Source organism: Mauremys mutica, chromosome 9 (assembly GCF_020497125.1).
Source record: "Mauremys mutica isolate MM-2020 ecotype Southern chromosome 9, ASM2049712v1, whole genome shotgun sequence".
NCBI lineage: Eukaryota > Metazoa > Chordata > Testudines > Geoemydidae > Mauremys > Mauremys mutica.
This window is the reverse complement of record NC_059080.1, coordinates 88,973,073-88,997,621: the sequence shown is the minus strand read 5'-3', so window position 1 is coordinate 88,997,621 and position 24,549 is coordinate 88,973,073. Positions and strand designations below refer to the sequence as shown.

General features: G+C 41.1%; 1 protein-coding gene and 1 long non-coding RNA gene across 2 annotated transcripts in view; one reads left to right on the top strand and one right to left on the bottom strand.

Annotated features, from left to right (window-relative positions):
- SEC62 (SEC62 homolog, preprotein translocation factor) overlaps positions 1-14,239 on the bottom strand; it is a 31,314-nt gene extending 17,075 nt beyond the window's left edge. The window contains exons 1-2 of the mRNA XM_045030083.1: positions 14,094-14,239; positions 5,416-5,524 (exon numbers count right to left, since the gene is read on the bottom strand). Coding sequence (XP_044886018.1) covers positions 5,416-5,524; positions 14,094-14,129 — 145 coding nt within the window. The 5' untranslated portion in view covers positions 14,130-14,239. The remainder of the gene's footprint in view (positions 1-5,415; positions 5,525-14,093) is intronic.
- On the top strand, positions 14,218-24,077 carry LOC123377321. The gene is made up of 4 exons (XR_006582173.1): positions 14,218-14,494; positions 20,825-20,878; positions 22,849-22,899; positions 23,120-24,077. It is a non-coding gene; the product is annotated as an uncharacterized LOC123377321 (long non-coding RNA).
- Positions 24,078-24,549: the final 472 nt, after the last annotated feature.

The window sequence follows — 24,549 nt, the reverse complement described above, 5'->3', positions numbered from 1 at the left end:
AAATACAGGAACAACCCTACCTGCATAACGAAACAAAAACACCCCACTCTTAGAGAGAGAGGCCACGGTGTTGCAACAAAACTCCCACTGATGCCAATGGGAACTTTGCCTGCATAAAGAATCCAGTTTCAGATGCATACTTTTTACAATATTATATTACAAACCAATTTTAACAGGTCATTGCAAGATCAAATCCTACCCTAAAGAAGAATTTTGTTATAATTCCAAAACTAAGGAGTGAGGATTTTCCGTTTAAGAAATTCCAATGGAACCTTAAAAAAAAAAAAAAAAAAAGAGAGATTATCCTCTACAGTAGTTTGTGCTGCTAGTGAATGAAAATAAAGAAGTTAAACTGATTAGTCCATTTTTACTATCCATGTTGAAATGCAGGAAGTACAACATGTAAGTAGTTTAAAAAAAAAAAGTCAGATTTTTAAAATTTATTTCAAGGCATGATTTTTTGATTTTTAACATTACAGTTAAATCTTTAAATATTCTTGGTTAAATTCTATGAAAGGGAGCCATGTGACTATCTAAAGCAAAAATCTGGCACAAAATATGAAACGGATTGTTATGTCCAGGCTCTAAAAGTAACAGCAACACACTAATCATGGGGCAGATAAGATAAAAAGAACAAGCGTAGAGTTATTTGTTTATCCTGGACAATTCTGATTAGCCTGTTCCCTGAAATTGCTGTCCCACACCTTCTGTATAACTGGCTTGCAGACACCAAATGTCCAAACATGTACGAAGGTGTAAGCATATGCACACAGGCTCAGAAAGAGTGTGAAATCATAATGAAGATTTTAAAGCTTAAAACCATCAAACAAAACAAAACCTCAACTCCCATAACTCAACTCTGAGTGATCCAATTAGTTACTTTAGAAGTTTAAAGGCTCCAGGTCAGATCCTGGCCCCCAATAAAGTTACTTTGCACTGGTAGTACAATGCAGCCTTCAAGCCAATTTAACCAGATACCAGTATAAGGAAATTTCTCTGGCATAGTGGAATATTCAGATGGCAGAAAAATATTGTAGCCAGCCCCATAGCATTGCTTCCCAGTCTCATCGTAGGGGGCATTTTGGGGACACGAGGCCTGGCTGGAGTGCTGCTGTGCTCTGGTACTCCTGGGCTACAGAATGGCTCTGTGGGGGCTGCTGCAGTCAGGCGTTTAGTGAGAAGGTAATTTACAGCAGAACTACCTTTGTCCAACTCTTCAGCTGCACTGACTGGAGCTCTGGCACAGCTGATCATACATCCTTTTCCCCCTTCTTTTTTAATATTTACACTTAGCACAATAGCTATCGCATAAACAGGCTGCCAATCTGGACTCCAATTTTATCCCTTCAGAACTGAAAGCCTTTGTTTTCAGCCGATCATTACTGAAGTATTCTATTAATGTTATTGATTATACCATGTGATCTCCCAGTTTGAGGTTGAATGGATATAAAACACAAATGCAGCTGTTTGTGTGTAGAGCTAGGAAAAGAGTTACCGTTTTTCCCACTCTTTAGTCTGGTGTATTACGTATATTTTGTTTTACAATCTCTTATTATTGAGGGTTTAAAAAAAAAAAAAAAAAGCATAATGTCATAGAACTATAATCCATACAGTGCCAGAGCATCATACCAGTAAAGTGTAAATGTCATGAAAACACTTCCAAAATCCAGTCCAATCACATGGAACACAATTGAGTCCTTACTCCAAATTCAAGTTTGTTGGAACTCTAAAATAGCTTCATGGCAAAATATATTGTTGAACTATTCTGTCAATCGTAGAATCATAGGACTGGAAGGGACCTCGAGAGGCCATCTAGTCCAGTCCCCTGCACTCATGGCAGAACTAAGTATTATCTAGACCATCCCTGATAGGTATTTGTCTAATCTGCTTTTAAAAATCTCCAATGATGGAGATTCCACAACCTTTCTAGGCAATTTATTCCAGTGCTTAACCATCCTGACAGTTAGGAAGTTTTTCCTAATGTCCAATCTAAACCTCCCTCGCTGCAATTTAAGCTCATTGCTTCTTGTCCTATCCTCAGAGGTTAAGAACAATAATTTTTCTCCTTCCTCCTTGTAACAACCTTTTATGTACTTGAAAACTGTTATGTCCCCTCTCAGTCTTCTCTTCTCCAGACTAAACAAACCCAGTGTTGTCAATCTTCCCTCATAGGTCATGTTTTCTAGACCTTTAATCATTTTTGTTGCTCTTCTCTGGACTTTCTCCCATTTGTCCACATCTTTCCTGAAATGTGACACCCAGAACTGGACACAGTATTCCGGCTGAGGCCTAATCAGTGTGGAGTAGAGCGGAAGAATTACTTCTCATGTTGTACTTACAACACTCCTGCTAATACAACCCAGAATGACGTTCGCTTTTTTTGCAACAGTGTTACACTGTTGACTCTTATTTAGCTTATGGTCCACTATGACCACCAGATCCCTTTCCCCAGTGATTTCCCATTTTGTGTGTGTGCAAATGATTGTTCCTTCCTAAATGGAGTACTTTGCATTTGTCCTTTTTTAATGTAATCCTTTTTACAAACTATTTACAATCCTGTTTAATATCCCACAGTAAGAAGTAAAAGAATTAAAAAACAGTTAGGAATACACTCATCATCTTGGCTGTATTCTGGGAGTCACAGGGAGACTTGCCTCTTTAAGACAGAGAGGGACCCACTGCACCTGTGCCTTCCAATTGGGCTTCAGAGCAGGGCCATATTAAAAGGAGGAGACTAAGACAAAGAGAGAGAGTGTGAGCATGTCAGAGTCAGGAAGGGGCAGCAGGCATGAGCAGCCTGAGACCAGAGGAGAAACGAAAGAATAGCAAAGAGTGGCTAGAGGGAAAGAACAGTAGGGAAACAGTAACTGTGAGCTGCTGGTGTCTAGTTTGGAGGAAAGCTGTTGGGAGGACTGACTAGCGCGGGGAACCTTTATGAGTTGCAGGGAAGCTTGTGCAGAGGCCTTAGGAATGAGGGAAAGAACCAGTCTGATCAGTGCAAGCCAGACCTAGATGCAAGGAGTTGACTCTAGAGGAAGATCCGCAGGACAAGAGGTAAAATTCATAAGTAAGGAGGCCTGGGAAGTGGAATGCTGCAGGCATCTAATGTGCGGCTATAGAAGATGACTTGTGGGAAAGAAACTCGTCTTGGAACTCTCAGATGAATGCCTTGGAGAGTGAGGGTTCTGGAACAGGGATAAAGAAACTGAGGTTGAAGGGTTAACGACTCTCAGGTGGGCAACCAGAGAATGGTGACCTCTGAACGGGATTGAAGAGTGCTATGTTGTAACCCTGAAGCATGCTGTGTTCTACTTTGGGGTTTGGGGAGAAGCTGTTTTTACCATGAGGGATGTGAAGATTGTGGCACTTGATATGAATAAAAGCGCCTGAATTTGATGTTGAGAGAGACAATTCTCATTTGCATAGATGGCTGAAATGGAAACTGAGGCAGGCTATGCCTGTGCTACTAATGTTGGAAGCAGGAGGATGCCCACGTTGAGGTTTCCTTATAATACTGAGGGATACACAACAGAGCACTTTGTTTCTACCCAGGCAAAACTGAGACTTTGAACTACTATAGTATTACAGCACCGTTATACCAAATACAGGTGGAGTAATCCTGCTACCACACCACCCTAAGCCAGCAGGGGATGGGTACAAGTGAAAGTAGTATCCTTAGCCCCTGGAGGAAGGAAACAAAATCCAGCTCTCCTCAGCCAGGAAGGTCACCTTAACTTGGGGCTTTTAAGGGTGGTGATGGGAAAGGGGTGGAGAAAGGAAGTGATGGATGCCCTTCAAAAAATAAAAAATTAGCATAAACATTTTAAACATCAGCATGACTTACTGAACACTCAAGCAAGAAATGCTTTCATTCTATGAGAGTAGAATCTGCTGTTATATTACTGCCATTTTTGTATAAAATTTTACCAGTGAATACAAGATCAGGAGGATAGGGTGTCATCTCCAAAAGTTACAAGGAAATAAGTGATTGAAAAATATAAAATATAACCATTCAAACTACCAAGAAAGCTATAATACAAGTACACCACTACCCCGACATAATATGACCCAATATAACATGAATTTGGAAATAACGCGGTAAAGCAGCGCTCTGGGGGGGCAGGGCTGCGCACTCCGGCGGATCAAAGCAAGTTCGATATAACGCGATTTCACCTATAACGCAGTAAGATTTTTGGCTCCTGAGGACAGCGTTATATCGGGGTAGAGGTGTATATAGCTCTTACATAGCCCTTTATATCTGAAAAACACTATGAAGCTTAATTGAGCCTCACTACACCCATCTGAGGTACATAATTATTACCTTCATTTCCATTTTACAGATAGAGAAACTAGGGCAGGAAGGTCCAGAAGCTCGTCCAAGGCTACAGAAAGGAGTCTGTGTGAAGTTATAAGTAGAAGTAGGACTTCTTGTCTAATAATCCTAATGCCACACAAAACACCTCAGAATTTTTGTAACATTACTTCACAATGAAAAGCGAACTAAAAATAGGGTTTGAAAAAAAAATCACTGGCCATGGCACATGGGATGGTTTCCCTGGCGATCACGAGAGACTAAGCCATCAATTTCATATTAAAAGATCATTTATACCCCTTATCATTACAAAGGTAAGTTTCCGGATAAGAATAGAATAGCCAATGTAGTACTGTCTTGCCAAGTCTGCACACAGTACCTCTACTACTCCTCATAGCTCTATGAGGCAGCAAGACAATGAAATTAACAAGATTCTGGTTAGTTTCCTGCTTCCATTCAGAACCTACTGGAATACTGTGAAGCTATCATGAATCATGTTAGTTTAATGCTGCTACTGATGTTTGAGAAAGCTCTTTATTCACAGAGAAAAAAGACCCAAAAACTGGAGACTAAGAGAGTGGGAACTTGCTGCCACTTCCCCTGCAGCAGCTTGAAGGCTCTGGGGAAGTAAAGTAGCAGAGTCTGTCCCTTTCACAGCAACCAGGATACTCAAGAGGATGGGGAAAGAGACAGAAAGCTACTTCTCCCTTTCAGCAGCTAGAGGTGGGATGTGGTGTCAGATTTATCAGACACCTACTACTCAGTGACTGATTTGAACATTAGAGCCCCCAAGCAGGGTGCTGGGATAACTCTTGTTAGAAATCTCAGTCCTCCTCCCTTACCAGCAGATAGGAGTTGAAGACAGATAGGGCTTTTCACCAGGGTGTCTTACTCTGGACCTCACTTCTGCTTTCCTGACTGTGTCTTCTGCATCTACTTCAGGTTGGTAAAGGTAATCTTCTGACTAGTAAGTGCCTTGTTAATTTCCCTGGGCTATACATGATATACAGCTTACTAATTAAAAATACTAGTAACCTAAATTTTTTAAAAAGTATAATATTTGTAAATATGCAGTATCATTATTTGGTTACAAGTAATCTTACCAATAAAATAATCAACTCTGTGGCCCATCATGTTGGTAGATTTTGTTGGACAGTTGAAACGTAGGTATTTGGCTACAGCTTTCTCCTCTTTGAACGGCTCACCAACTTCCTATAATATAAAAATATAAAATTAATGCTGGTTTAAACACACAGCCAAGACCAGAGGTGGGCAAACTATGGCCCGCAGGCCCCTCCAGCCCAGCCCCGAGCTCCTGGGTCGGGAAGCTCACTCCCGGCCCCTCCCCCACTGTTTCCCCTCCCCCGCAGCCTCAGCGCGACACACTGCTGGCACAAATGCTCTGGTTGGCCAAGCAGTAGAGCTGCAGAGCCCGGGCCTGACTCAGTGCTGTGTGCTGCGCAGTGGCTACAGCCTGGCTGGCTCCAGCCAGGCGGTGTGGCTGTAGCACCACCAGCCACTGGTGCAGCACGGTAAGGGGGCAGGGAGCAGCGGGGGCTGGATAGAGGGCAAGGGAGTTCAGGATGGTGGTCAGAAGGCGGGGGTGTGGATAGTGGTCGGGGCGGTCAGAGGGCGGGGAACAGGGTGGTTGAATGGATGCAGGAGTCCTAGGGGGCAGTCAGGAAGGCGGGGGTGTTGGATGGGGCAGTGGGGGGCAGGGGTTCCGGGGGCGCTCAGGGAGAAGGGGTGGTTGGATGGGGTAGGGGTCCCGGGGGGGGGCAGTCAGGGTCCCGGGGGGCAGTCAGAAATGAGAGGAGGGGTTGGATGGAGCAGCGGGGGGCAGTCAGGGGTGGGGATTCCGGGGGCGGTCAGGGGACAGGGAGCAGGGGTCCCGGGGGGACCATCAGGGAACAAGGGGGTTGGATGGGGCAGGAGTCCCAGGGCGGAGAGGAGATCAGGGGGAAGCAGGGCGGGTGGGAATTTCCGAAACCCGATGCGGTCCTCAGGCCAAAAAGTTTGCTCACCCCTAGCCAAGACAGTTTCATTTGAACTTAAATCTCAACTACTTTAAAAAGCACCAAGTTTTTTTATGGCAATATATAAATAATGAATAGCATGGTCCTTCCTCCAAAGGTCCAACTGAAGATATTACCTCACCAAACTCCTCTCTCTCTACTATTGATCACTGACGTGTCCCATATAAATCTCTCTCACTAAAAATCATTTATTATATTCAGTCATAGCTTTAATTCTGTTGTGCAACAACTAAAAGCATCACATTTCAAAATTAATAATTAATGACAAAATAGGAGGAGACAACATTTTAAAAGCAAAGGTCATGCCTAATTTTTTCTCCTAACCTTATGCCAGGTGATTTGGTCCCTTCCCCACACCTGACTTGGATTTTTTGAAGACCATACTACTTGTCTGACTGACAGTAAGTGCTTTCATCATGGAAAAAATTATTGTTGTCTTCATATCCTGTTTTGCTACTTCTCCTGTTTTTCTTGTTCTTTTTTTTCTTCCTCCTCTACTATCTGAAATCTCGTATACACTCTTCTCTCTCTTGCCATTCTCTCTCCCTGTCTCTTCACCCAGCATCTGACTGCTTTTTAAAAAAAATCACCATGAAACTAACTGAAAAGAGCCGTAGCAAATAGGAAAATTGGTTTAGTTTTAGTAAAAAGTGTTCTATTGTCACTTCTGAAGACCAGTCCTTTATTCATCCACTGAACGGGTAAACCACGGAAACAGTGGTGCAAGCTATTGTACAATGTCCTACCCACAGATTCCAACCCAAATGTAGAACCACCAACTGTAGGATTATGATGTTAATTTCTTCTAAAAATAACGACCAACACATCTTTCATCTCATAGACTTTAAGGTCAGAAGGGACCATTATGATCATCTAGTCTGACCTCCTGCACAATGCAGGCCACAGAATCTCACCCACCCACTTCTATAACAAACCCCTAGCCTATGTCTGAGTTATTGAAGTCCCCAAATTGCGGTTTGAAGACCTCAGTTGAATCCCAAAAGCCTGTGTATAGTGGTTAGAGAAACTGACAAAGTCAAATCTGGATTTCTATTCCCATGTCTGCCACCAACTTCCACTGAGCCATTGCCCAACCACAACCGTTGCCTCAGTTTTTCCATCTATGTAATAGTGGTCATATTTACTAATATTTGTGAAATACAGTGACACGAAGATGAGAGGCATTTAATAAGTATTATTTATTTATCCAAATGAAAGTATAGGTACAATTTCAGGTAGGCACCATATAATTATCCACTTTAGAATTTGGCCAGTGCAGTTCAACTTAAGTGCCTATTCAGTCAACAGCTTAGTCTCTGAAACTGCCAAAAAAGTGCCAGCTGTGATGTTCAACTGAACACCTGTCCAAATGAACTGGACTAAGACGACTTTGTGTTTAAGTGAATACTTTCATTGTAGGCTATAAAACATGTTTGTTTTTTTTAACTAGAGATGAAAGAGCACCTTGGATCAGGTTTCTTAGGTAACAGGTATTCAGGGGGAGGGAAGGTTATTGTGGTGGTGTTTTTCTTTTTTGACCGTATGTATTTAGACTTTTTCTTAAAAAGATGTTAACCTGGAGTCTGTAAAGGAAAAGATTTTTATTTTTTTAAAATACATCATACACACACACCTTTCTCAGAGAAATTAAAGTCTTGGGTCTTCAGAAACCTCAATATCACTAAGTATCACACCATTTTTAGCAATCTGATTCCCTCCAGATTTTCTCTTTCAATATTTTGTTTAATATAGTGCTCTTCCTACTACCTTAGTTAAACTGCCACCCAAGTAAGATTTACTAGAATCTTTATCTCCAAAATCCCTTTTATTGATCCTTCAAAGACCAAAATTCTTATAAATTTCACCTTGCTGCCAGAACACTACACAGAAGAGAGCTGTGTGGTAGGGAAACACCACGGAGTGGAAACAGAGCAAAAAGGGAGACATGAGGGTGGGATTTCAAGAGGGAGAAAAACACCAGAACTACATATGGGGAAAATGAGAGACTACATAACTATGGAAAGGAAATAGATCCTGGTGGGATATGAGAAACTTATTTTTTTTCTTATTTTGCCTAAGTCAAGAGCCTAACCTCCTTCATTGTTCTGTCTAGATTAACAGATTCCAAGGCCAGAACGACAACTGTAGTACTCTAGTCTGACCTCCTGTATAGCACAAGGGGGAGGGATAGCTCAGTGGTTTGAGCATTGGCCTGCTAAACCCAGGGTTGTGAGTTCAATCCTTGAGGGGGCCACTTAGGGATATGGGGCAAAAATTGGTCCTGCTGGACTCGATGACCTTTCAAGGTCCCTTCCAGTTCTAGGAGATTGGTATACCTCCAATTATTTATTTTATTTTAAAATTTCCCAAAAATAATTCCTAGAGCATATTGTTTAGAAAAACAGCCACTCTTGATTTTAAAATTACTAATGACAGAGAATCCACCATGAATCTTGATACATTGTTCCAGAGGTTAATTATTCTCATTGTTAAAAATGTACACCCTATTTCCAGTGTGAATTTGTCTAGTTTCAACTTCCAGCCATTGGATTGTGTTATACCTCTCTCTGCTAGATGGAAGAGCCCACTATAAAAATATGTATTCCTAATGTAGATACTTGTGGACTGAAATCAAATCACCCCATTACCGTCTCTTTGTTAAGTTAAATAAATTGAGCTCCCAGAGTCTATCACTATGAGGCACTTTTGCTAATCCTTTAATCATTCTTATGGTTCTTCTCTGAACCTTCTCCAATTTTTCAATATCCTTTTAGAATTGTGGACACCATGGACACAGTATTCCAGGAGCAGTTGCACCAGTGCCAGATACAAAGATAAAATAACCTCTCTACTCTTACTTGAGATTCCCCTGTTTATGCATCCAAGGATTGTATTAGTTCTTTTGGCCACAGCATCACACTGGGAAATCATATTCAGCTGATAATCCACCATGACTCCAAATCTTTTTCAGAGTCACTGCTTTCCAGGATAGAGTTCCCCTCTCTTGTGAGTATGGCCTGCATTCTTTGTTCCTAGATTAATACATTTACATTAGTCATACTAAAATGTATATTGTTTGTGCCCAGTTTAACAAGCAATCCAAGTTGCTGTGTATTAGTGACCTGTCCTCAATATTTACCATTCCCCCAATTTGTGTGTCATCTGCAAACTTTTAGTGATTATTTTATGTTTTCTTCCAGGTCACTGATAAAAATGTTAAACAGTGTAGGGCCGAGAACAGATCCCTGTGGGACCTCACTAAAGACACGCCTACTTGATGATTCCCTGTTTCCAATTACATTTTGAGACCCATCAGTTAGCCATCTTTTAATCCATTTAATGTTTGCCATGGTTAATTATACATTGTTCTCTATGCCATGCATCCAGGCAGTCTCCTCTTTAAAACCCTATGAATATATATTATTAGCCCTTGCATTCTATTGAAAGCTACCAGCAAAGAACTATTTTAAGAACATTTTACAGAAGTTTAAAAGTTTTTATTGGAGCTTGTTTTCATCTCATCTCTCCCCTTGTGTAAAGTCATTTGACTTAATTACCATGAATTCAATGTCAGACACATAAAACCCCCTAAGAAGTTATTTTAAATAGTTTTTCTAAACATAAAATTGTTTTGACTATACTGTTACCTTTGCATCTAATGTCCCATTGCTGGGACTCTCTCCCTTCTCAATGGGATAAAGCTCCTACTTACTGCCCAGCAAGGCCACAAGATGCCAGACTTTAAAGTCAAGCTTTTTTATAGCTATTCACTGGCAGATAATTGGAAGTTTAAACACCGGCCTATAATAAACAGTTAGGGTGGAGTCCACAAAGCAATGTAGACTTCTAACTTATATTAAGGCGCCTAACTTCCACTGATTAAATAGAAGTTAGGAGCCTACATTGATTCATGGATTCCACCCTTGGTTCCAGAAAATGTGATATACCCTTATAATGGAAAAATTGACTATCCAATAGAGGCAGCTTGCAGTATTACTTTGAAAACTAGTGATCCTTTTTGAACTATGCCAAGACAGTCCAAGAAGCTAAGAAAAACAATTGACTCATTTTGGCCAATTAAGAACTCTGCAAATTAAAGAGTACTTTCTTTGTGGACTCATCTCCTACATTCTGTTTGATATATGATGGAGAAACTGCTAAGGCAACATATGTTTATCTACGTATTTGTGTTACAAATTTAGGTCTCGGTCTTGCCAACTCTTATACACATACTTAACTTTAAGCATGTGAATAGTCCTGTTAAATTCAGGAGTACTTCTTAAATGCTTTAAATTCGCATATGAGTGTTTGCAGGATTGGAGCCTTAGGTTGTTATTACACCAGACATTAAATGTCATATGTAAATTATTATTGGTGAGTGTTTTCCTGGATTGTATTAAATCCTGTTTGTACTTTGTTTGCTATATAAAGAATAATTCAAATCACTGACACTTTAGAGTATTGTACCATATTATTGCAATGGATGCAGTTCTAACTTGTAAGCACCTGATTATTTTCTTGTTCTATCTATACTTTTTCCAGTTTCTTCTTTTTTTAATAGTAATTTTTTTAAAAGTTAAAAAAAAAGAATAGGTCACAAGCATAAGAATGAGTCCTGTCCTTCTTGGGCTTCAAACCAGGTATGATTTTTTTTTCCCCAGAAAATTCCACACTGGGAAGAAGAAAGAGAAAACACTTCTCTGACAGTTTTTTGTTGCTGGGTGGTGGTGGTGGTTTTTAATGGTGGCTGTTTGACACTGATCACAGGCATGGCATGCTAGAATAAGTCCCAGTGTGATACATTAGTGGGCACAGGGCACATGAGATGATCGAAGTGAATAAATACACATATTGTACAACTCTACAATTCATTACATGAACACTGCATCCATGAGTTCACAAATGTGCATACACACATATATTTTCCCTGACAAAATATGCTAAAATGAAGTTAAGGTTGAGAGTATATATCAGTAATACAACATTATGGGGATGGTGTAATTATTCCCAAAAGATACATTACAAACCCAGGAAATTCAGAGTTAAGGTTACATTTAAAAGAACTCCAAACATATTCAGGTAAAAAAAATAAATACATGGTGAAGAACTCTAAACAACCTTATCTCTGTCCTGAAGTAATGTAATATTTGTGATCCCAGATTAAATTTATTTTTAAAGACAGATTTTTTTCACATATTCCCCTCCCTGCCTGGCATCATTTTCTGGGTTTGTAATGCATGGGTATACGATAATTACAACTTCTCTATAATGTTTTCAACTGAGAAGTTACTGATATATTTGATATATATATTCTCAAACTTAATTCCATGTTAATGCAGTTTCTTGTCTCAATTTCTCTAGGGTTTTTTCAGTCATGAATACTAAACAAGAAACCTAAGAAGAATATTACCATATAACATTTCTAATTATTTGAAGATCTGCAGTATCAACCTCAAATCTTTTTTTTAAATTTTAAATTTAGGGGCAAATTCACCAGTACACCAAAACAGCCAGAGCACGTCAGCTAGTTAAGATGGTTTTACAGCTGCTTTGCATCATCAGAGCAGCATTAAGCATACTGGAGAATCTGACTCTTAATTTGCAATTGACTTATTAAGTGAGAGGGCTGTATTAGCAAAACTGGTGATAGGTGAAGGAGGGTAACAGATCTTAGTCAGTGACTCTCTGTGCTCCCAGGATTCCCCCTGTGCTCCTGCACAAGATTTCAATTAATTTTAACTATATGGGAAGTCTAAAATGCCTGAATTATTCCACTGTTAAGATCATTTGGGACAGAGAAAAGACTGATAGCTGCTTAATTTCTTAAAGGATTGTCTTTAATTAACTTAAACTAACTTAACAAAATAACTTGTAAATTTTCAGAAACACACTCTCACTCAATGACTGGTCCACAGTGGATAAATCATTAAATACACCTCTACCCCAATAACACGCTGTCCTCAAGAGCCAAAAAAATCTTACCACGTTATAGGTGAAACTGCTTTATATCGAACTTGCTTTGATCCACCAGCATGCGCAGCCGCCCCCTGCAGCACTGCTTTACCGCATTATATCCAAATTCATGTTATATCAGGGTAGAGATGTAGTCATTGGGCCAGAGACAGAGGGAAAGAATGACTGTAGTACAGTGGGTAAGGCATCCACCTGGGAAGTTGGAGACCCCAGCTTCAGTTCCTCTGCTCCATTCACTTATTATTTATCCACAGTGGACCAGCTTCAGCAGGAGACTTTGAGGGAACCCCACATAAGTGATTAGGGCACTCTCCTGAGAGATATGGGATACCCCTGTTCAAATCCTCCCTCTCCCTCTGCTAGTGAAGGAGGAATTGAACAGGGATCTCCCACGTCCCAGGTGAATACTCTAACCATGGGGCTAAAGTTATAAGATGAGCACCATCTCCTCCTCCTCTGGCCAAATTCTGAATGGGACCCAATCTGGTAGGCACATTCAGAGGCCACCTACCAGTTTGGGCCATGCATGTGAGATAGGCAGCCACATACCTATCTTTCCCAGGCTTGTGAATCACTCTGGGGTTTAGGCAGGAGATGGTGTCTCAACACCTTGAGGAAAGCAGACATGCACACTCTCAGAGACATAAACATAGGCACAAAGGAGAACTTTTACCCTGAAAACTTAGGTGCCAAATTAGTTTAGACACCTACAGCATTTAGTGGGTGTTTTATGGATCTCAGTGGCACCAAAAGTGGGATTTAGGAACCTAAGTACCTTTGTGGATCCCACCCAATACATTTTGGCAACCTGAACTACAGATGCCTTTATGGTTCCAGCTGTAAGAAACACTTTATTCCCCCACTTGAATATTTACTGAAAAAAGCTCCTCCACCATCCCCATTAGTATTTGTCTAAATAAACATTTAAATATGTAGGATTTGGGGGGAGGTGAGGGGAAGGAGGAGGGGTGATTTACTGTACCTGAAAGAACACCCATCATTCACAAAAGTAATCATTTACCTGTCTAAATTTCACAAAAGCTCATCTCTTTCACCGAAAGAAGCTGTTACAATAAGAGATATTACCTCACCCACCTTGTCTCTTTAAGAAAAACTACAAAACGTTTTAAACCATATTATGAAGAAAATCCCTTCCACATATTTTGGTTTACAACTGAATAGGTCTTTAAGCTGCAAGAAGGTATGAGAAATTCAGACGTTCTTTATAAAATACTGGTTCTTAAATGTGGAAACCCCTTCTGTCCCCTCCTCCAAGAGAAGAAAATTGTCATTCCCATTAACTCAATGGGCAGCGCACAGCTGCGCTGTTGCGACAGGTGTAGCGCACGGGGGGGGGTGCATCTCTGCATAGGGGTGCTTGTGTGGGGGCTCGTGAGCATGCACAGGAGGTGGGTGCGTGGGTGGGTGCACGCAGGCCAGCACGGACAGGGCGGGGGTGCTGTATTGCTACGAGATCACGACAGGGGTCCCCGCGGGCTGACAGGATGCGGGGTGCCAGGGGGGCTGCGCGGGGCTGGGCTTTGCAGGCGGCGGGGCGCGCAGGCTCCAGGCGGGGGAAGGGCAGGGGGGCTCCAGGGAGGAGAGGGGCCTTACGGGAGGGAGGGAGACGGGGGCTGGGGCGAGAGGCTAGTGGGGGGCCCAAGGGTGGGCGGGAGGCCGGAGGCGGGGAGCAGGGGCAGCCGCAGGGGGCTCGAGCGGGAGCAGAGACAGGGCAGGAGGACACAACGAGTCCCCGAGGGAAGCTGCACTACCTGGACCCGCTTCCTATGTCTCCTCCGCTCCGCCATGTTGTCGAAGTCTGGTCTGCCGGTGACGTGGGGGCGGGAGTCTCGCGAGAGGCCGCGGGAGCCCTTATGTAAGCGGGGCGGAGCTGGCTGGTAGCTAAGTTGGGGCTCCCGACTGGCGGGAGGGGGTGACGTGGGGGCTGGGCTAGGGCCCGGCTCGCCGGACGGGGGCGGAGGCAGTTTTGGCGGGCTCCCGGCGGGGCTTGAGCCAGGCGGGGGCGAGCACCGCGCTGGGTATTAGGCGGCCTCCTAGCGTCTCTCTTCAGTAGCGCGCTCCTTCCTCGCCCCGCCGCTGCTCCGCCTGAGGGGAGCGGAGCGGAGCTGTGGTGCTAGCATCTTACCTAGCGCCCCTGGACGGGACACCGATGGTAGGTGCTGGTGTGGTGTCTACACTAGCGCTCACAGTGGTGTTAGTTAACACATCTTAATTAACACGTTAATTAACCATTCAAGTGTGGCTATATCCCTGGAGTTCTTTTCTCACCCTTGTGTCCAGGGTCACCACCGTTTTGGGGCATTGGTGCACCTCGGTCCCTGCTAGTCTCTTCCTGTGCCACACAATAGTTTGGTCTGTGGAGGGCTGTAACGCTTTAGTCTAATATCCAGGTTATTGGGTTCAATTCAAGGGATAACCGGGTGATAAACAGGAGGTCACCCTAGAATCTGATGGGATGTTCTCTTCTGGCCTTCAACTACGACTCTGTGTCAGCATACACAAACTCATGTATGCAGCTATCACAATTTAGAACAATTGCCTGAAATGAGCCCACAAATTTAGGTGCCCAATTGTGCATGCATTTTTGCACATCGGCTAGAGGCATCTTGTTTTGAAAAGGTCCAGAATTTGGTCCAAAAGGCTACAAAGTCCTTGGTCAAAAATTTTAAACCGAGTGCCCAAAGTTAAGCTCCTAAATCTATATTTACTCAGGTGTTTTCATCTCTGCCTACTGTGCTCATGTGTTTTATTCATGTGCAATACAAAGCACGTCACGATGTACCAAATGTGTGTGGCAGCACTCCAGGTACATTCTGCCAGGTACACTATTTTATGCCAGGCAATAGATTAAACAAACCAAAAAGTATCTGTAAATGGTCATAGACGTTATTCTCTATCTTGAAAGTCTGCCTCAAAGCTAGGTTAGTAATAACCCTTTCTTTTGAATATAGGCACATACATTTAGAATGGACAATTGACTACACATTCCTAGATGAGAGATTAGACTAAAGCAAAGATACAGTAGTTGATGCACCATGCCTCCGTTTGTAGATGCCTGTTGATATGTCCACAGGTTATGAAGGCATTGTACCAGTTTAGGTTAGTCAGACCCTTTCCCATAGTTTAAGCGATAGGTGCAGATATACATCTTACATAAAAATCAAATACCTCTTTACCTGAGATTGTTTCACCACATGCTTTTACTAATAGGCCATATATATTAGCAAAGCATGTTTAGTTCTGTTTCAGAATATGCAACTCACACCAAACCTTGTTGTACCTGGTTACTCCTGCTAATCTGGAAGCGCTCAGCCGGTCTCAGTTTGTATTCATGCGCAAATGAAAATTATACTGTCAATTGAAAACAGTAAAAAGTTTTTAAAAGTTTCAGATATACTTGCCCCTGAATCACCCTGTGCACTTCTGTGATTTTATAATCACAATTTCCTATTTTTTTAAATGTTTTTCTCTCCGTTGGTGCTGGACAACTCACAAGCTACAAGTTAAACTGTCTGACTGTAGAGGGGACTATACACAAAATAAATTGAAAATATAGGGAAATAAAGTTTTAATCTATTTTAGATAGAGTAAAATTAGGTGTTTCTTCTAAAAATAGTGGGTAAAATATATTCAGACAGAAGTGTGATTTTTACGTTGGCAGTAGACTTTTAATAATTATTTAATGTGCTTAGCTCTTGAAGTTAAAAAACAGTAGGTTCAAATTGAGGCTGTTGGTTTAACTTTCCTGTGAAAGAGGTTTTGCCCGTCTCCTGAATGACCAAGGATAACAACACTTTACTTGGCATAGAAGTGGTGGAATGCACAAGTGCTAACAGGACACTGAGTGGAAACATGACTTGATATGCAGAATAATGACAAATGGCATGTGTTGTAATGCTTAAATCTATCTTATGAGAAGCATTCTGCTAATACTGCAAGAAAGCTTTGGCTACTCAGGTTAGAGACATAATCATACACACACAAAACACTTTAGAAAGAAAATGCTCTCACTCCCTGGAACAGCAAAATATGTCCTGTGCTATACCTCTCTGTCGTGCTTGTGAGGTAGCATGTATCTGCTGTTAAAACAGCAGACTTGTTAACTGAGTCATCATCACATTAGGAATTTAAATAAGTGGAACAGCAAAGTTTCTTAATTCAACCTACATACTGATCTTTCATTAAAAGGCATCTTACACAATTTCTGGAACCTGTATCGTAGGGAAATTCATGGTATTGGAGCAGTACTTGGAAAGTCTGCCTGGAAGAATGCAGACGTAGGTGAACTTGGCTCTGCAACAAACAGAGGACTACCTGAAGGCCAACAAAACAGAGGAACTGTTGTGGCCACAGCCTTGAACTGAAGGAGAGTTGAATAGATGGTAGAGCCATCCCAGAGAAGAATGAAGTGACTTTGGAACTACGAGGAATGAATCGAATAGGAATGCATACCAAGAATCGAGGAGGGAACTATTGGCCTTTCCTATAATTGCCTTCTATTGTGGTGGATATGTGGAATATAAAACAATTATTTCCCATGGTGGAAGCTGACCATGGAAAGAGATTGTAACATCTGTAAAACAAAGTCCAGTGCTGCCAGGGGACGTCCTGTGTCAGTGCAGCTGAAAGAGATGGTATCAACCTTCATGGAGTTGGGGTGTGTCCAGACATTAGTATGATAGGGCTTAGTCAAAATTGAGTGATTGCAGGTAGCAGAACCTTTCAAGGTGATCTGTGTTCATGTGAATTCCAGATGTATAACTTACGGTGGTAGTTATCTCCCACCAAGTAAAAGGAGTCAGATGGCTCAATTCATAATGTGAGTATCTCCCTTGTTCCAATGGCCTGTTGTCTTTAGGAGAGTGGGATCATGCTCTTGCCTTGCTGGAGTTTGAATAGGGCATAGTAAGAGAAATGTTGTAGGTAAGGAGGAGACTGGATCTGCTGGCAGCAACGTAGGACTTCAGGAATTAAGTTCTGAATTTTGTATATTGTGTTAGGAGTAGAGCAGGAATACAAGCAGCTTACAAAGTGGGTTTTGGATGCGTGATGTTCAAATAGTCAAGATTGTTCTGTATTGTATCTATCTGATTTAGATAGTAAGTTGCATGGGGCACAGACAATGTCTTTGTAAAATATCCACAACTATGGAACCAGTGTTTACAGACTTCTTTATAATCCCTGATACTGGGGTCTCTGATTTTACAAATGCCACTGCTCTTAAAAATCAAGATGCCTATTGTGACGCTACACCCCATATTCTTCATAGAAAGATGGTTATGATACGAATATGGCATAACTAAGATATATTTTATGCAAGGTGGCTCATATAAGGTATCATTGGAAAGGTTATAATTTACTGAATGTGATTATCAAATTTGTATGCATGTATCATTTCTGTATCTAAAGTTAGGAATATTGACTATGTAACAATTACATCTGTGTTTATACTTGGGAAACACCCATCAGACAGTAAGTAATCAGCCTTAATGGGTCATTAGAAAACGACAATGAGTCTTTGAAGATGTGAATTTCCAATAAGGCCTGGAGTTCCTTCCCGTGGCCATTGCAAATAAACCTGTTTTCATAGTTGCTTTGACACTGCAAGGCCAGTTGATAAGATCACCTGATACAAAATACCATCTGGGACACTGTTGGTACTTTTCCTCTGTAGGCAGATGGAGATCAAACAAAGGTTTCCTGCCTGGGGTAAATCTTTTTTAAGGCTGGGGAGGGGGTTAATCTGGACTCTCCTTCATTGCGTACCCAAGAAGAAAGGCTGCTGAAAATACCTGAAGGGACAAAGGAACTAACCTGAGGGGAAAGGCAGGGGTGAGTCCAGACAGACTGGGGTCCAGTCTGTAAGAATAAATAACCGGAACTCTAAGCTACAGAAACTCTGCAACTTGCCTAAACTAACATTTAGGGTGAGAAATTACTTCTTGAAACCAGTCTCTTTAAGATCTTAAGCTTAGTATGCGTGTTTTGTTTTATTTGCTTAGTAATCTGCTTTGTTCTGTTTGCTATCACTTATAAACACTTAAAATCTGCCTTTTATAGTTCATAACTTTTTGTTTATTATTAAACCAAGTTTGTACAACTTCTAACTGGGCGGGGCAAGAAGTTGTGCATATCTCTCTTCACATTGAGGGAGAGGGTGAATTTTTATGAGCTTGTACTGTGCAGATCTTTCTATACAGCGCAAGACAATATTATTTTGGGCTTATTCACCAAAGGGAGTGTGCACAGGAGTGCTAGGTGAATACTGTCACACAGAGCTGACTTAAGTCTGTGTCTGCACCTGGGTGTGGCCCTACCTATGTGTGTGCGCTGCAAAAGGCCAGAGAGCCTAATTCAGCAAAACAGAGAGAGAAGCCAGGCTGGTGGAGCAGGAGGGGCTTAGTGAAACCCCAGTACATCAGGTGGCATCCCAAAAAGGGGGTCTAACCTGTCACAGTTATCACTACACATATACATACATTTGTCCATTTTAGTTAGAAACCTATTTTCTAATACATTTCACAGATTATACATGGTGTAAAGCTTTTGCAATCATACAAACTTTCAAACTGGTCTTTCTTTTTAAGGGAAATCCTAACACAGCTTTCTGTATCCTTTAAGACAAATAATACACAATTGACTGAAAGGGACGATTCAGAAGTCACCCAGTAACCCACTACAGGGCCCAGACAAAAGAATGGAACCAGTATGGTCCATCATGTAACACATACTTTAGGACAACTTGATCTGCAGATCACTGGCACTTTAAGCCTTACCAGCTTTTTTTAAAGCTGTATTGCATCAATGTATAGAAAGGGAGTCTTTAATCAGAGAATCCAGACAACCTAAACAGTAATCCTCCATATTAAAAAAAAATCCTTGTGCAATTTGATATTGAAGTAATAAATGCAGATTTGTCAAAAAACATGAAATATATTTTAAAATGCATACTGTGCATTGCGTTACAAGTATAGATCAAATATAAAGAGAAGGCCATGACTGCAAGTGAATTATACTCTATTGTGCCCAGTCTTTAACCTTCTCTTTCCAGGAAGGTTATTAAGAAGGTTATAGCTGGGCAACTTTGGTGTAATCTGCTGTCAGATTCCCTGATCTCTTTCAGTCTGGCTTTGGACCTGATTATGTCAGGAAGAGTGGTCTCATTGGTTGATGATCTCCTAGAAATAGACAAATTACATGTTGAAGCTGATTTTTCATTTTCTTTCTTTTAAAGATTTGTCAGCAGTTTTTGATAACAGTGCCCGTGAAGTTCTGTTAACACACCTGCAGATACTGGCTAGGATAGATGGGAAGTTTTTATTCTTCTCAAATATATCCTAAATTGTGGGGTTACAGAATTGTTCATGCCTAAAAGTTCTCTCAGATGGGGTCCACTGTTCCAGTACTATTCTGTCACTGCTCTGGTTAATGTGTACAATATGTGAGGCCATTGCAGGAAGATAGTGAGAAATTTTGGACTATGCTGCCATCAGTGTTCAGGTGACACACAGCTCTATATCTGATTTTCATTGAGCGTAGATGGAGTAGTGTATCGATTTCCCAGTGCCTGGCTAGGATTGAATGTGGATAGGGTGAGGTGGTTGCAGTTCAATCCAGACAAGTTGTTGATGCTGGTAGGATGGAGCAGCATCTAGCAGAAGGCAAGATGGAGTGATGCCTGCCTCCGTGATTGAGTAGGACTGACTACATTTTGTCAATGAGGTTTGCAGTTTGGGCAGAGGAAACTTTTGGATCCAACTTTCCTCCTGAATTCTCAAGTGGTATCTACAGCCTAAAATGCTTTTTTTTGTCCAAGTCTGGTTAGGAAACCGAAACTGTAACCATTTGCTGTGGTGTAGGCCTTGCTGCTGTTACCCATTCCTCCAAGATTACTTATTGCAATGCACTTGACGGGATACCCTCAAGAAACAACTCAGAAGCTACAACAGCTGCAGAAAGCAGCTGACCACCTCCAAGGAGAACTTAACACCAGTTTTCCAGTCTGATTTTGCTTCCTATTTGCTTCCAAGTGAAATTAAGGTTATTGACAATGATCTATAACAGTAGTTCTCAAACATTTGTACTGGTGACCCCTTTCACATAGGATGCCTCTGAGTGCGACCCCCCCCCCCTTATAAATTAAAAACACTTTTTAATATATTTAACATCATTAAAAATGCTTGAGGCAAAGTGAGGCATGGGGTAGAGACTAACAGCTCGTGACCCCCCATGTAATACCCTGTCCCGACCCCCAGTTTGAGAACCCCTGATCTATAAAACCATATACGACTCCTGTTTGGGATCTGTCTAACTGAGATGACACCTTGTACTATTTGTAATTCAGAGTGTCGAGGCAAGCCAGGTACTTCCTTAGCTTTAAAAATCTTGAAGCTGGAGTTGGGGCCTTTGTTTCTAATATGTATATTTCTGTTAGTCTAACAGAAACAGAGTTTGTTGACCATTCTAGGATCTATTTTCGTAGGCTTTTATCTCAAGGAACTGATTTTGAGGGACGGACACAGTTCACAGTGTGGAGGTGCGAATTTATTCTACTTTTGTTTATATTGGTCAATAAATTGTGTATGACTTTAGTAATTTTATATTTGCACTTGGACACAATGTGTTGGGCAAATTTTACATATAAAAAACAAGTAAATAGGTACTAGGAATTGGGGGTAACATCCCATATGTGAGATTTTACATACAACCAATGGTAAAACTGGTAGTATATTCCATGAGATTTAATCAGTAATGATTGGTGGATTTTAATGTATGCATATATAAAGTGAGGCATTTTGGTTCTAAGAATCATAAAGCAACTCATATGATGCCGTGTAAAGAGCTGGAATATACTGACAGGCATAGATGACTGGTGCAAATATTCTTGTGGTTGGGTCTGAGTTGGGGATAGCCGCAGGTGGGCCAATGGCCCATTCCTATTAGCACCCAGGACCAGCAAAATCTGAGCACCAGGAAAGTGCTTAAAGTAAGGGGGTGGGGTTTGCAACCCCAGATTGAGCAGGGGCGCTGAGGGGCACATTAAGTTGCTGCTCCCTCAGACCATTCAGTTCAGCTCTGTTTTCCCATCAGCACTGAGTCCAACTCTGCCCCATGCCACCCAGCTCCAGTTAGCACCTCCCCATAGGCTGATTGTTCCCTGCTAGCATGATGAAGGGACAGCCAGACCAAATGTGGGTGACACTGCATGGACTCCTGCTCCTAGTCCCAGGCTCTGCCCCCTGTGACTGATCCTGTGTCCAGGGGGAAACAGGTCAGAGGCAGAGACGCTGAGCAGCAAGATCCTGTGCGCCTGGCAGAGAGCAATTTGTGGGGACTGATCTCCTCTAGCCCTAGCCACCAGCTGCCTATGCTGATAGGGATTCAAGTCAGCTGTATGGGAAGGTGTTATTCAGTTGCAGCAAAGAAGACTAGTCAGTTCCTGAGCTGCATCAGAAGTATTACAAACAAAACCAGAGAAGCCATTATACCATTGTACAGCATCTGAGGGAAGTACCATGTGAAGTGCTGTGTCCAGTTTTCAGTAACCTTCTGTAAAACATTTGTGGGAATGCTCAAATTCTGGAGAAGATTCTAAGGAGAGCGGCTCAACTGATAAGTTATGTAAGGTCATAGCTGTGACAGCAGGTTGGTGAGCAGAAGCATATAGAGTTTGTAGAGAAGCTTATGGGGATCATAATACAGTACTTAAAGGAGACCTCAAAAGTTTAGGTGAGGCTCTGTTTGAACTAAGCTACAGTAAGAAAATATGTGGACAGCCCAGAAAACATAAATTTAGGTTAAAAAGTTCAGATGCTTTTTTTCCCTCCACACTCAAAAAAAAATTAACATTTTGAATTCTCTGTCCTGTGAAGACTATTCCACAATTCTAGGATTTCTTTTTTTAAAAATGGGCAATTATTTGGTCACTGCATGGCCTGAAACATCAGTGGTAATTCTTAACTGGCAGTTCTTTCTTTGATGCACTGAATTACAATCATTATCTGATTTGGGGTCAGGTTGGAATTCCTCTCACTGATCATACTGAGTTTCCTTTAGAGATTTTTTCACCTTACTCTAGACTATTAAGAATGGAATCATCTATTAAGACTATATGGGCATAGTCCACATAATCAAATTCTGCAATATGGGGTGAGAGAAGACTGGTATTGATGGACTTTCCAACTTCTATTTTTTCTTCTTGTCAGAAGTATTTCTAATTCAGTTATTCCTAGCACAGATTGATTTTCAACACATCCAGTATTAAATTTTATTTATTAAGCCTTGTCATTGGGCTTGTCTCTGTACAAACAAAAAGTCACAGTCCCTGCCCCTACTAGCTTACACATCTAGTGCAGACACAGGCAAAATAATTTGAACACATATAAGACATACACCCCTTCATTAACTGCTTCACTGCTGCTGAATATGGCAGATATATTAAGTAAATAATGGCCAGTGCTACCACACGTATTCAGGTGCATCATCTGTGTTCAATTGTGATTTCAGTGGCGTATCAGAACAAAAGAACACAGAGGTGGCATGGACACTGGAACACCAGTAAGTTACAAAGCTTAGCCAATATGGGTACATATTTGAGACTGCTAGTTACACCTTTGGTGCAGCATGTAATATTTGTTAAAAATATAGAAAGAATTTGCAGGTATTGAGAATCAATAAGGCCTCTAATGTTTATATATATAAACACACAAGGGCTGAATATGTGGCCCTGTCTAGTAGTGCTGTGAAGAATTTTTTTTGCTTTTCATTCTTATTTCAGGAGCTGCTAGGGAACTCTTGGAAGAGAACATTCACCACTAGAGGTTTCTCCTCGTATACAAAGAGAATGGATGTGTCTGTTTATACGAATCCTCTTTCTTCCCACTTCATCCCACCACAGATTTCCACCCTGCAAATCAGTGTTCATTATATTTTGGCTGCCCTAAGTGAAATTTCTCAGGCATAGAAAACTGATAAATAATTCTTTTTTTCAGCTATGGGCAGAATAATCCCATATGTGCAAAATGATCATGTTTCTTTCACAGTCCAAGCTGCAAAGTTCAGGTCCCAATTTTCCCCACCTTTTGGAGTTGTTCAGATTTGAGCCCATTTAGAAAGATAGGCCTAAACCCCAAAATTCAGCTCCAGATCTGAAATCATCTTATTCTACGGTATGGAATATATTGTGTTAAATTCCCCTCTGGTTTCTTTAAAAATAAATCTGGCTTCCTTCCTATCCTTATCCTTAATAGGTACTGCAAAGGTGCTATTCTCAGCTGCAAAGAGATGTCACCTTAGCCTCTTTTAGCTTTGCAGTGACATCTTGTGACCAATTGACCTGAGAGAATAGCAGAGCTCTACCCTCCCATGTGGAGGAGAATTTCATGGGGACTGTGTAAACTCTTTTTATATAAAAAGAAAAACAGTAAGGCTTTCATGAAGGTACAAGTTTGAAAGTCTTGCAACTTAAAATTAAGTCACAAACGGAATGTTCCATACAATGAGAAGGAAGGGAGGATTGGAAGACCATTGCATTAATTGTTTTCAATAAGATAAAGGGATACTGCCAACTGGAAATGTAGTCAATTTTACAAAAAAATAAATAATTTTAAAATAGCTTCAGGTACTACACCTGTCCTTCAGTCTCCCTGACAATTTTTGTGGTTTTACAATTGCATTTTTTTTAAAACTGTCTTTCCTGTTGCTGTGTTGAAAAACTACACAAACAAAAGGGAATGTGTGACTACAGTGAAACTTACTATGAATAAAGAGCTGTCAAGAGCACAAATGAAAGAATGAAGAATAATTTTTTACTCTAATCGCTTTCACTTTTAGTAATCATAGGCACTACTGACTCGAGTATTAGGTAAAGATGTTTCAGGAAGAATGTGATTTTTAAGTTGACAGTGGGCTTTTATCCAAAAGTTTTAAAAGTAAATTTTGATTATTTTACAGAAAAACCCAAAATCCTTTCTTAGAAAGTTTTTAGCCATGAAAAATACAGAAAAGTTAATGAAAAGGGTAGAGGTCAATACTTGCTAAAGTTATTTGAGAAAAATTGAACAGCGAACTAATTGCCATTCTAAGTTTATAACACTTACTTAGTTTTTTTGGTTTTGTTTTTTTTGTAGAGAACCTTATGGAGTTATACTTAGGTTTTCCGGCTTCAGGTTTTTATTTTGTTTTTTTCTCATTATAGGTGTTTAATTT